This window comes from Phyllopteryx taeniolatus, chromosome 20, assembly GCF_024500385.1.
Source record: "Phyllopteryx taeniolatus isolate TA_2022b chromosome 20, UOR_Ptae_1.2, whole genome shotgun sequence".
Taxonomy (NCBI): domain Eukaryota; kingdom Metazoa; phylum Chordata; class Actinopteri; order Syngnathiformes; family Syngnathidae; genus Phyllopteryx; species Phyllopteryx taeniolatus.
The window spans coordinates 14,821,028-14,832,621 of record NC_084521.1 but is presented as its reverse complement, the minus strand read 5'-3'; the positions used below and the strand labels follow the sequence as shown (position 1 = coordinate 14,832,621).

The 11,594-nt window shown below is 42.2% G+C and overlaps 1 protein-coding gene across 7 annotated transcripts in view; it reads left to right on the top strand.

Annotated features, from left to right (window-relative positions):
* The first annotated feature begins 2,318 nt into the window (after positions 1-2,318).
* The window catches only part of tpk1 (thiamin pyrophosphokinase 1), a 61,495-nt gene continuing 52,219 nt past the window's right edge, over positions 2,319-11,594 (top strand). For 2 of the 7 annotated variants that reach the window (XM_061757660.1, XM_061757666.1), the window contains exons 1-4: positions 2,336-2,370; positions 2,828-2,911; positions 6,179-6,262; positions 10,964-11,038. In XM_061757660.1, coding sequence (XP_061613644.1) covers positions 6,220-6,262; positions 10,964-11,038 — 118 coding nt within the window. In that variant the 5' untranslated portion in view covers positions 2,336-2,370; positions 2,828-2,911; positions 6,179-6,219. Of the gene's footprint in view, positions 2,912-3,887; positions 4,263-6,178; positions 6,263-10,963; positions 11,039-11,594 lie in introns of those variants that run through there. The other 5 variants (XM_061757665.1, XM_061757667.1, XM_061757663.1 and 2 more) reach the window with 4 other exon arrangements.

The window sequence follows — 11,594 nt, the reverse complement described above, 5'->3', positions numbered from 1 at the left end:
CTGTCTCTGAGTACCGCAATCTCGGGGCACGGTGGGAGCGTCGGACTGAATTTCCAAAAGTACCCCGAGACCGAGGCAAAGCTAGGATTGGTCCGAGACTGCATGACATCACGACAGAAACCAGTCTTTGGACTATAATAGACCATGATGAAAAACTTCCGGGGTCTTTTCCGCACGGAGCTGATTGAGCTACATGTAGAAGACCTCACTGCTGAACCTTCACCAACCTTATTGTTTGACTGTGTATTTTCAAATCAAATGTAATATATATTTTTTTATTTTATGTATTTTCATCCGGCCTAATCATTGAAGAATCACCTCGACCAGTATAAAAGAACAGTGTAATAGAGGTTTGAACGGTCGCCAGGCTAAAGCCGGGCAGCGACCTTTCTTTGTTCTCTTTTTACCTCTAACCGTACAGTATGTGTATGCGTGTGCTCCTGCTGTCTGTCTACACGTGTTAGCATAATTTTGCTCAGTAGGGGAGGTGTTGGGTCCTGGAAGTGAGTGTGAGTATATCTGAGTTGTCTGGATCATATCTATTTTTTTTGTATTATTCAGCATCAATGTTTTTTTTCCCCACATTTAATGTCTAAAAATTTTTATCTAAACCTAAATGTCTAAAATTTGTGAATCGGCAGCCTGTTACAAGAGCGCTGCTTTCTCCTTTATTTTCCTTTTACACCTATTTAAAAACTATAATTTAGTGTTCGTTTTGTATTGTGCTAAGCAGCTTTGGACTGTTTTCAGCATTTTGGCCGTGACATTCTTTAGCGGAGAGTATTTGGCATTTAACCAAACCACTGAGGGTTATTCTGGGTTGAATCAGAATCAGAATCATCTGATTCATATGGATATACTGTTGTCATTTTTCTGTGTTTTTCGGGAAATAATGCATCTGCACACCTGTTCCGGGGTAAGTGGAACACAGCAAACCATTTCACCACCAATAAATCCACTGGACAAAGGTCAAAAACTGACTATGGGCTAACGCAAGGCAATGACGGGAACGGGGACCCTGGTTGATACAATGGTGTCCATAAACCATGTGACCTGGAGCCTCAAAGATATGAATCGGTAGATATGACACGCCCTTTTTGAGGTGCGTGCCTACTGCAACCTAGGTGTGTGCCTACATGTATGTGGACGGCAAGAAAGCCAAAAGACCAAGGATTCAGGTACATTGTGCTGCATACAAGTTGTACAAAGTTGTACAATTACGACAAAGGAACTTGGAGTAGACTTTCACAGGTAAAAAAATAATAATTCGTGGAGGAGAAGGCGTTTGACCGTGTCCCGTGTGGAGTCCTGTGGGGTGTGCTTCGGGAGTATGGGGTATCGAACACCTGATACGGGCTGTTCGGTCCCTGTACGACCGGTGTCAGAGTTTGTTACGCATTGCCGGCAGTAGGTCGGACTCATTTCCAGATAAGTGGAAGACAATGGATGGATGGATGGATGGATGGATATCGCCAAGCGGCAGGATTTAAATACTGAATAAAAGAGGCCCTGCGAGACTCCGCAAGTGACATTATAATACTCAGAGGTCACATTACTATGAATTACATGGTGCATCCCACCCGAGAGATAAGATTTACACGAAATGCTGGGCCTGTAATACCAATACGCGTTTCGAGGCAATCTAGTAGTATATTGTGATCAACAGTATCAAAGGCAGCGCTGATATCGCGTAATAAAAGTATTGATGAGGTGTCGCAATCCATAGGTAGTAAAAGATCGTTCGTCACTTTTGCCACCCTGAACTGGTCACCAGCCAATCGCAGGACACAGAGAAACAAACAACCATTCACACTCACATTCACAACTACGGGCAATTTAGAGTCTTCAATCAACCTACCAAGCATGTTTTTGGGATGTGGGAGGAAACTGGAGGACCAGGAGAAAACCCACACAGGTACGGGAAGAACATGCAAATTGCCGCCGGGCAGTTTAAAAACCAAAAGTTTCTGCATTTAAAAATTTTCTAAATTGAAAACACACAGGAAGTAAAGAGTATTTTTCATCTTTTATTATTTGGTAATTTCGTCCCAATGTTAGCAAAGCTGTGGGAACATGTTTTGATAGCATACAAATTGAGCAACTCGGAATCTTTTTTTTTTTTTTTTTTAAACACAAGCATCTGTACCTCTATTGAATAAAGAGCGTGCCTATTTATTAATTTACCTCTGCTGTTAAGACGTTGACATTAAAAGACGGGATGACTACGTTTCAGGAGCAGAAAAAATACATCCCTCTTTGGCCTCTAGATGTCTCTGTAACAAAATTCCACCCCTTTTCCCTTCTACTGAAGCTTTCTTGCTTGTGTTCGTTGACCGTTGACGTCGTCAATGGCGGAAGTATCCCGATTCTGTACGTTTTTTTCTCTCCCCGAAACAATAATAATATTCACATTTAAACGCTGCTACAATTTTGTTTCAAGTGATATATCTTCCGTGGGGTTAATTTGAATGATTTCTTTTAAAAAAACGCTGTCGCTCATAAACTCATGAATACCGCGGTGCACACCTGCAGTTGTGCAAAGTCCAAATTACGATCCTAGCTGCCTGGTTCAATTATGAATTCTGCCTGAGTAACAACATGTTTACCTGTCTTGCTGTAATGTTACAATTCGATTAAGGGTGAACCAATAGCGACAAGAGAATGCAGTTCTTAATTTTATGGTTTAAAAATACCCAGGAAGTGCCCGCATTCACCAAGAAGATTACGTTAGGGTTATGTAATTCTTGGTGTGAAACTTCAGAAACACTCCAGTGTGGTAATAAACAACTCACATTTTTAATGATTAATTATTTTATGATCAATTCAGTGGGATGTCTAAGTGTTGGGAGAAGAACTGAGGGATATTATTGGGAACACTCACCACACAACTCCTCTGCCAACTTGACAAAATGTGAGTAGGATGAAATTAGGATTTCATACATATTTATTATTTTCTTAAAAAATAGAAATATTGTGTTTTTACGAGAAATAGGACCAGACGTTTGAAAGCTAGCTCAGCAAATACAGCTTACTATTAAATTTGTGATTTGAAATGAAGATGTATGCTTTTTAAGGTCCAGGCATTTATTTTACCCAATGGTTCATTCATGTTTATACAATCGTATACTAACATGCATCATCTTAATCTTAAAACTATTGCTGTGCTGTGGTTCGCACCACTATTCCCCTTGTCCATTATATCCCTCTGTCTGTCCCCTTAAACCCGTTTCTGTCCGGTTGCATTTTCAATAAACATCAGAATAATTTAAAAAATCAAAAAAGACGCAGAGGGAGTATTTCAAACTTCCCTGTTGCACAGCAAAACTGGCATACAGATCCAGCATTCTGCATGGCCATGTTAAACAGTTGGAAAAAATAAAACAATTCCTTCTCATGATCAATGAAGTGTCTGTCTATGTGTTGTATTTCTTTTCTGTATCTGTTGACTCATGGTACATTTCGTAGCAAATCACGATATTCTGCCAATCATGAGAGATTTATAGAAGTTTGAGAATATTATTGACATGATGCTGAAATATTTAGAACGATAGCATGACTTGATTTGGGGTGGGAAATTATTGCCACCTAACGATTTTATTTTATTTGATTGCTAATGATGGATGCATCTCGAACCTTTAGAATAACCCATATTTCCAGTATTACAATAGAATATAGGTACATTGAAATTTTTTTTTTTTAATTTAAACAATGCAGAAGAGAAGTATAAATCACATCACATTTGTCAACAAATGTTTTTCATTGCAAAAAGCCAAGTGTTTTTCAGTTAACTGTAAAAATCAACATAATGGGGTTGTACAGATGAGTCGAGGTGTCAACTTCACTACTCCACAATTATGTTTAGAGGTCGAAGTTGACCAGTCGCTAATCACGTGTTTTTGCCTGGTTTGTAGGAGGAGGCAGAGCTGCTTGTTTTAACAGATATGCACTGAGTGAAATGAGTTAAATTGATTGAAATTGTCTTCTATTTCTGACTGCGCAGTGAGGCAGAACCAGGAAAGGGAAAAAAAAGAAAGCCAGACAGCAGCAGGATTTTCAACAATTTTTCGGCCCACATCATCAAACTGGATGGAGACTGGAGAATTATTACACTGGGCAAAATGAGATCCGTGATAATTTGCAAACACGGCAAATTCCCACCATGCAAAACCTGTCGTTGTGGTTGGGCCTAAATGAGGGCAGGTTACCATATTTGGCCAAGTTTTGCAAACGATACTTGGTCGTCCCAGCTGCAAGCAAACTGAGTGAGATGATTTTATTTTATTTTTTTTCATTTGGAAACCCAATAACTTGTATTTTCTGCGTAAATTCAGTGTTTGAGCTATGCATTGTCGGTGAATATAGATAATTACAAAGCATTCCGACCTGTCATTTTTTTTTTAACTTTTTTTGTTAGTTATTTTTTAAATATAGTATTTTACTGAAAAAATATCAATGACATCATCAGCGACTTGTTGACGTTGACAAAACTTTCAATACATTAGTGTCGACATAAAAAAATAAAATGAAAAAAAGCCGTCACCTTATCATGGTGGAGGGGTTTGTGTGTCCCAATGATCCATCCATCCATCCATCCATTTTCTGAGCCGCTTCTCCTCACTAGGGTCGCGGGGGTGCTGGAGCCTATCCCAGCTGTCATCGGGCAGGAGGCGGGGTACACCCTGAACTGGTTGCCAGCCAATCGCAGGGCACATAGAAACAAACAACCATTCGCACTCACAGTCATGCCTACGGGCAATTTAGAGTCTCCAATTCATGCATGTTTTTGGGATGTGGGAGGAAACCCGAGTGCCCGGAGAAAACCCACGCAGGCACGGGGAGAACATGCAAACTCCACACAGGCGGGGCCGGGGATTGAAACCGGGTCCTCAGAACTGTGAGGCTGACGCTCTAACCAGTCGGCCACCGTGCCGCCTGTCCCAATGATCCTCGGAGCTAAATTGTCTGGGTCTTCACGCCCCTGGTAGGGTCACCCATGGCAAACAGGTCCTAGGTGAGGGACCAGACAAAGCACGGCTAAAAGACCCCAATGATGAAAACTATTAATGGATCTGGAGCCAGGCCTGGAGGTGCTATCCAGCTGACTTTGGGCGAAAGGCGGACTACACCCGGAACTGGTCGCCATTCAGTTGCAGGGCACATATAGACACGGACAACCATTCGCACTCACATTCACACCGTCACTGAGTGGGAACTGAACCCACGCTGCCCGCACCAAAGTCAGGCGAGTGTACCACTACACCCTCAGTGACTCATAATAATAATAATAAATGTGAATATTGTTATCTATAGCTTATGAGGCCAGAAATATACTTTGTACTAGTGTGGCCCAATTCAGAACAAATTGGAGTGAATGTGGGTCCTAAACTAAAATGAGTATGACATTCCTGAACTATAGTATATTGTCTGTCTCTTCACTTTTACTGAAGGGCGTTCGGTGAATTTGCTGATAGCTGATATGACGATGTGAGGCTGCTCGTTAGCTAGCATTAGCGGGTGCCTCTTTCAGATGGGTGCGCAAAGCAATCGTGCTTTTGTTATATTTGAGGATAGACTTCCATATTTTGCAAGTGACTGTGCTGCAGGTCACATGTTTAATAGCATATTTTCACACGCCTGGGGTGCTGCTGCTAGTTTACAGCGTGAACATGGTGTTGCCTAAACCTGTAATTGCCGATTAAATTGACCACAAGCTGTAACAGACATGCGTAGTGGTAAAGTCGACGCATCGGCTAGTTGGTTAAAACCCCGAGTTGACAGACTTAAATATGTATTCATTGTGGTAGTGAGAGGAGCAAAAATAAGGAAAGGAGATCCATTGTTTTTGTATCATGTAAAAATATACCAGTATTAATTTTAATAGTATGATATGGCGAGCTCTATCGCTTACTCACTTACTCAACCATTGCACTTGTGTTTCACTTTGAATTATAAGTGGATCATTGAAATCTATTAATCTATTCAGAATCATTTACATCTACATCGCGTTGAACGTGAGAATCGATTATTTCTCCCCTACTCACTGGTGATTTTATCATTTATTATCAGTATATTAATTTTACATAGATCAAACCAAGAGATGTGAGAAAATGGAGCGAAACGTCATGCTACAACGAGCAAAAAAGGCAAGGTGAATAAAGAACTGTACTCTTTCCCTCAGTTCCTGACGAGTTGCGTGATTGAAGACAAGCTGCCGCAGTCATGGATGAGGAGCTGTCACCTTTGGACTGCTTGCTGCCCTCAGGTACTTCCTTTCAAACTGCCATCCGTTTGTGCAAACACAGTCAGTCAGAACGGATAGAAAAGAACCCTGCCTTTGCGACACAAACACAAGTTAGTTTGTGTGATTTATGCAACTAAGAAAAACACTTATTTATTCACAATGCTGTCACACTTTTTTTTTTTTATTTCTTCATGTTTTTCCTCCCAGTCCTACTCAGACACGCTATCCTGAGGGAATTAAAACTCGCAAAACAAATCATTGGCATTTTTGAGACAAAAAAAAGTACGAGATGCGTTCAGATTTGTTTGACTTCTTTATATAGTGAATCTATACTGAAAGCAGGCTTTTTCTTGATACATTTGAGGTGAGAGGTTTCTGAAGATAAATTCAGTTGAAACTGGCATTGTTGTGATCCTCCGGTTTCTTTCCAGGCATGCCTTGCTGCTGCAACTTGCTTAGTGCAATTTGCCTCTTTCTAAACAGTTAAATATTGTGCACTGTTGAGGGAAGTTGGACAAGCCTTATTGTCGACCTCAGTATTCTGTCTGTATGGCTGTTCCAATCAGTGCCTGACCGATTATTCAGCGATGAGGGGACTCGAGTTGCCAGTTTTATGACTTGCCACTTGCTTGCCAAATACTTAAGACTTGACTTTAGACTTGAGCGGCAAGAGACTTGACTTGGCTTTGACTTGAACTACATGACTTGACAAGTCATCGAGTTTAGAGTGGGAAATCTGCTTTGTATTTAAGACACTTTGCCATTTTTTGAAAGAAAGAGAAAAAAAGAAATGTTTTGTGGGGTCATTTGTGCCAACACAGTGTGCCAGTGTGAAGTAGCCACCTGCATGAACAACGATGGAAGGACCTCCAAAGATAATAACATTTGGATTCAAGGATTATGTTGCTGATTTGCAAAAGTGTGCAAAAAGAGGATGGTAACCAGCATGGTTTGCAACTCACAATCAGAATTCTCTTTATTGCCAAGTATGTTAAAAACACGCAAGGAATTCGTCTCCGGTAGTTGGAGCCGCTCTAGCACGACAATAGACAACCAGTTTGACAAAAAATACTTTTGAGACATAAAAACACACTACGGAGAGTCACTTAGTCTATTGGAATGTCTGCTAGTTTTAGTTTGCATTGATCGATAGCGAGGCGGCACGGTGGTCAACTGGTTATCACATCTGTCTCGCAGTTCTGAGCACCCGGGTTCAAAGTGTGGAGTTTGCATGTTCTCCCCCGAGCCTGCGTGGGTTTTCTCCGTTTTCCTCCCATATCCCCAAAACATGCATGGTAGGTTAATTCTGAATTGCCCGTAGGTGTGAATGTGAGTGTGAATGGTTGTTTGTACATATGTGCCCTGCGATTGGCTGGCGACTAGTTCAGGGTGTACCCCGACTCGCGCCCAAAGATAGCTGGGATAGGCTCCAGCACATGTCAAAGTCGTCAGTTAGATCACTAGTCATGTCTCGTTTGCTGTTTTCTTTGTTCCTGAGTCTTTCTTTGTTACTTGGCATTGCTCCGGTGGCGCTCGTCCAGCGACCGCCACCCACCCGACCTTGCTCCGGCGGCACTCGTCCAGCGGCCGCCTGCCGACCTGGCTCCGGCGGTGCTCGTCCAGTGGTTGCATCCCGACCCGGCTCCGGTGGCGCTCGTCCAGTGGCCACCACCCGATCCTGTTCCGGCAACGCTCGCTCAGCGGCCGCCACCTGACCCTCTTGCCTGGCCCCTGCATTGCCATTGGGTCGGCATCATGGTCGCCCGCCTGAACGGCCCTATGGAAAACCTTGTGATTGGCGTCCTGGCCGACCTCCCGGAACTACCCAGCCAAGCACCTCATGTCTGGTGGCCTAGATGTCCACCAGACTGACTCTGAGGGACGGACTCACCCAAGGGGACGCCACCCATTCGCCAGGACATTCCCCCAGCTCAACCGAAGGGCGCCGAGCATGTAGCATCTGTTGAAAAATCCATTAATGGAATCTGCCAGCAGTCTGCAAACCATCTCCTAGAACAAATATTATACTCAAATAAGTGATATGCTCCTCAGGAAAATGTCTGTATTATCCAAGATTTGAAATGTTAATTCAATTCGTGTGTAAATAATCCCTCAAAGGATGCAGAAAACAGCTAAAACACCAACCTCCTCACGAACATGGAAAGTTTACTTATCATATATGATTAAGTTGTTTCAAAATCCTTTGAGTCTCTCTCTCTCTCTCTCTCTCTCTCTCTCTCTCTCTCGCAAAACTGGATTGAGACATTCCTCTAAATAGAATATGTTTCTGTTGCTTTCTTAGCTTAATCTCTCAGAGGAAATACTTATGGAGACTCCTGGCACAGAACATAAAAGAAGCTCCCGAATGAATTTTAAAATACCCAGTGTGCAGCGTAAGACTTCTAAATTCCAAAATTTAGTTATAAATGCCAGTTCCTGGAGTATATGCTCCAGCTATGAGTTTCGGCATGTGTATTTGTGGTGTTTATGCTGTCTAGCGCTTTCCAAGGTGACATTTCTTTGAACAGTGTAAGAAAAGCCTCCTTCTTGTGCATGTGTATTTATTTACAAGGGGTTATTGAAAAAGATTATTCTGCAAAGTTGTCGATGTGGTGGGGTAGTCAGCTGTGGTTTGACTGGAGGTTATTTGTATTTGACGATGTTTTGGCTTCTTGGGCCATATGGATCCGCATGCTAAATTGTCATGTGTAATTTGGCGACTGATGAAGTGCTGACTGAGCTAGTGAGAATCATGGTGTGAATCAGGCAGCTTCGTTCAAGCGCAGCTATTTTCGCATGGGTGAATATCTTCTGCTCTGACACCAGGTGGGAGGGAGTCTTGAGTGTTCAAAAGTCTCCAATAACACCAGAAAAAGTAGCTACACTTGTTGCTAGTTGATTTTTGGAAAAAATATCTCCAAAAGTGGTCTAAATACTTAATTAATAATTAATTAATATTTTTTAAAGTTGGCAACTGACACACTGGGCACTTCAGCACGGTCAACAGTAGGGGGCGGGGATGATGTGAGGAGTGTCTCATTTGCATGAGACAGTACAGCCCTCTAAGAACAAAGAGAGGGTTAAAAATGCTATAATTCTTGTTTTCATCGAAATACTACATATTTTACATACACTGTGAAATCCTATTATTGCTATTTTAGTATCCATAAATGTCTCATCTAGGGATGTCCCGACCCAACTTTTTCACTTCCTATCCGATACCGATATTGCATCCTTGAGTTTAGGCCGATAACGATAGCTGTCCGATCTGATATCATAATCATAATAATCATACATACTTAACTTCCCCTCCTTGGGCCGTCACCTTATTGGGGTGGAGGGGTTTGTGTGTCCCAATGATCCTAGGAGCTAAGTTGTCTGGGGCTTCACGCCCCTGGTAGGGTCACCCACGGCAAAAAGATCCTAGGTGAGGGACCAGACAAAGCAGGGCTCCAAAAACCCCTATGATGAATAACACAAATGGAGATCAGTTTCCCTTGCCCGGACGTGGGTCACCGGGGCCCCCCTCAGGAGCCAGGCCTGAAGGTGGAGCTCGAAGGCGAGCGCCTGGTGGCCGGGCCTGCACCCATGGGGTGCACAGCCTGAAAGGGTAACGTGGGCCCCCCTTCCCATGGGCTCACCACCTGTGGGAGGGGCCATAGGGGTCGGGTGCAGTGTGAGCTGGGCGGTGGCCGAAGGGGCTTGACTTTTGCGACCAATTTATCCAGAAATGTTGTGTTGAACTCAAACTTGCACCACTTCAGGCCATTCAACTGGAGTTTCCACTGTATTCCAAAACGCTACAAGGAATCCAGTTTAAGTAAAACCACATACAAATATGTATTCAGGAGAAAAATGGCATAACAATCATTAAATGTTTTTCAACTATGCACTTTTTGACACAAAATGTAACAACATTAAAAATGCATGGAAAATGATTTATAACGGCAAACACAAGAGTGGAAGATAAATGAAATATAGCGTGAAGTTAAAGGGGATGAGTGAGCGGTCGTGCTGTAATCTTTGGCCCATTAAGGCTCTTGGAGCATCTCTAGTTTTACTTTGTCAAGGATGCATAATTTCCCATTATTTCTTTGCTTCCCTGCAGATAGAAAAATGGCAATTGCAAAGTAGCAGTGAGGGTATCTGCATTAGCAGTGGAGCAAAAGGTGGAGGAAAAAAAACAAGTGGAGGCAAGATGGATGGGTTTTTGAGGGAGGAGGGGAACTACATTTGTGAAGCGATTTATCCCAGGACAGGGACTTTGACAATGAAGCATGGACGTTCTTAGACAGGAAGGAGGGAAGTCACAGACTGACATGTTTGTTTGTTGTTGTTTTTTTTCCTGCTGCATTTTAAAGGGCCATGTTGCCATGTAGTCGCAGATGGTGTGCTATCAAGGTCACAGTATTCTCAGCCCTTACTGTCTTGCTGTCAGGCCACTGGGGTCGTACACATTATTGTACAATGCTGCAGCGTTTGGGCACACATCAAGAGCTAGTGCCAACAATATTGACTCTTTCAGTTTTAAATCCCACCCTTATTTGTGTTGGTGAGGAGGACAGGAGTCATTGTTTATATTACAACTTTGTAAGGCTTTTTAATTGTTGAATCAAGCAACACAAACATCACCACCGTGTTCTTAAAAGTGTGGTTATTCATTCAAATGCACTCTATTTTTCCCACATTTATATCCATGCTGTTCACTTTGTCTGACTATAGGCAAACAGAGGATCGCTCTGATCATCCTGAACCAGCCTTTGGATAAGGACTACCTTCACATTCTGTGGAGTAAAGGTACACTGTCTATACATTGGGTACACTTTCTGGACCCCCTTTTTATTTATGTTACATATGTCTGCAGATATGCACTGAGTTTTCCATTTGTACTCTGCAATGTTTGAATCCGTATATCTGTCAGTCTCCTGCAAACTGAATATGGACCAAACATTGTTAATTTCTTGCAGTAGCAATGCTAATAATAATTTTTAAAAAAAACACAGATTACACGTCACCTGCTACACTGCCTGAGATTTTCAATTTATTAATTAGAAGATTAATACCTCCAGCACCACCAGCACCATGTTTATTTAAAAACACTAATAAAACTAAATCGTGTCATCATCTTCGTACTTAAGTGATTCTTTTAGATCAGATTGGCACCTTCATGCGGATTCATTTGCAAAATGTTAATAGCATTGTAATAGATGCATAATGTATAAGGTCAGTGAGACCTTTTAAATGCTATGTTGGTACGTACGGGAAGCGTAAATGAGCCACCCACTCTTGAAGTGTAGCTATAGCACGGATGAGGAAAGGTTTCTTGGACATTTAGTTCTTAATCACATGATCA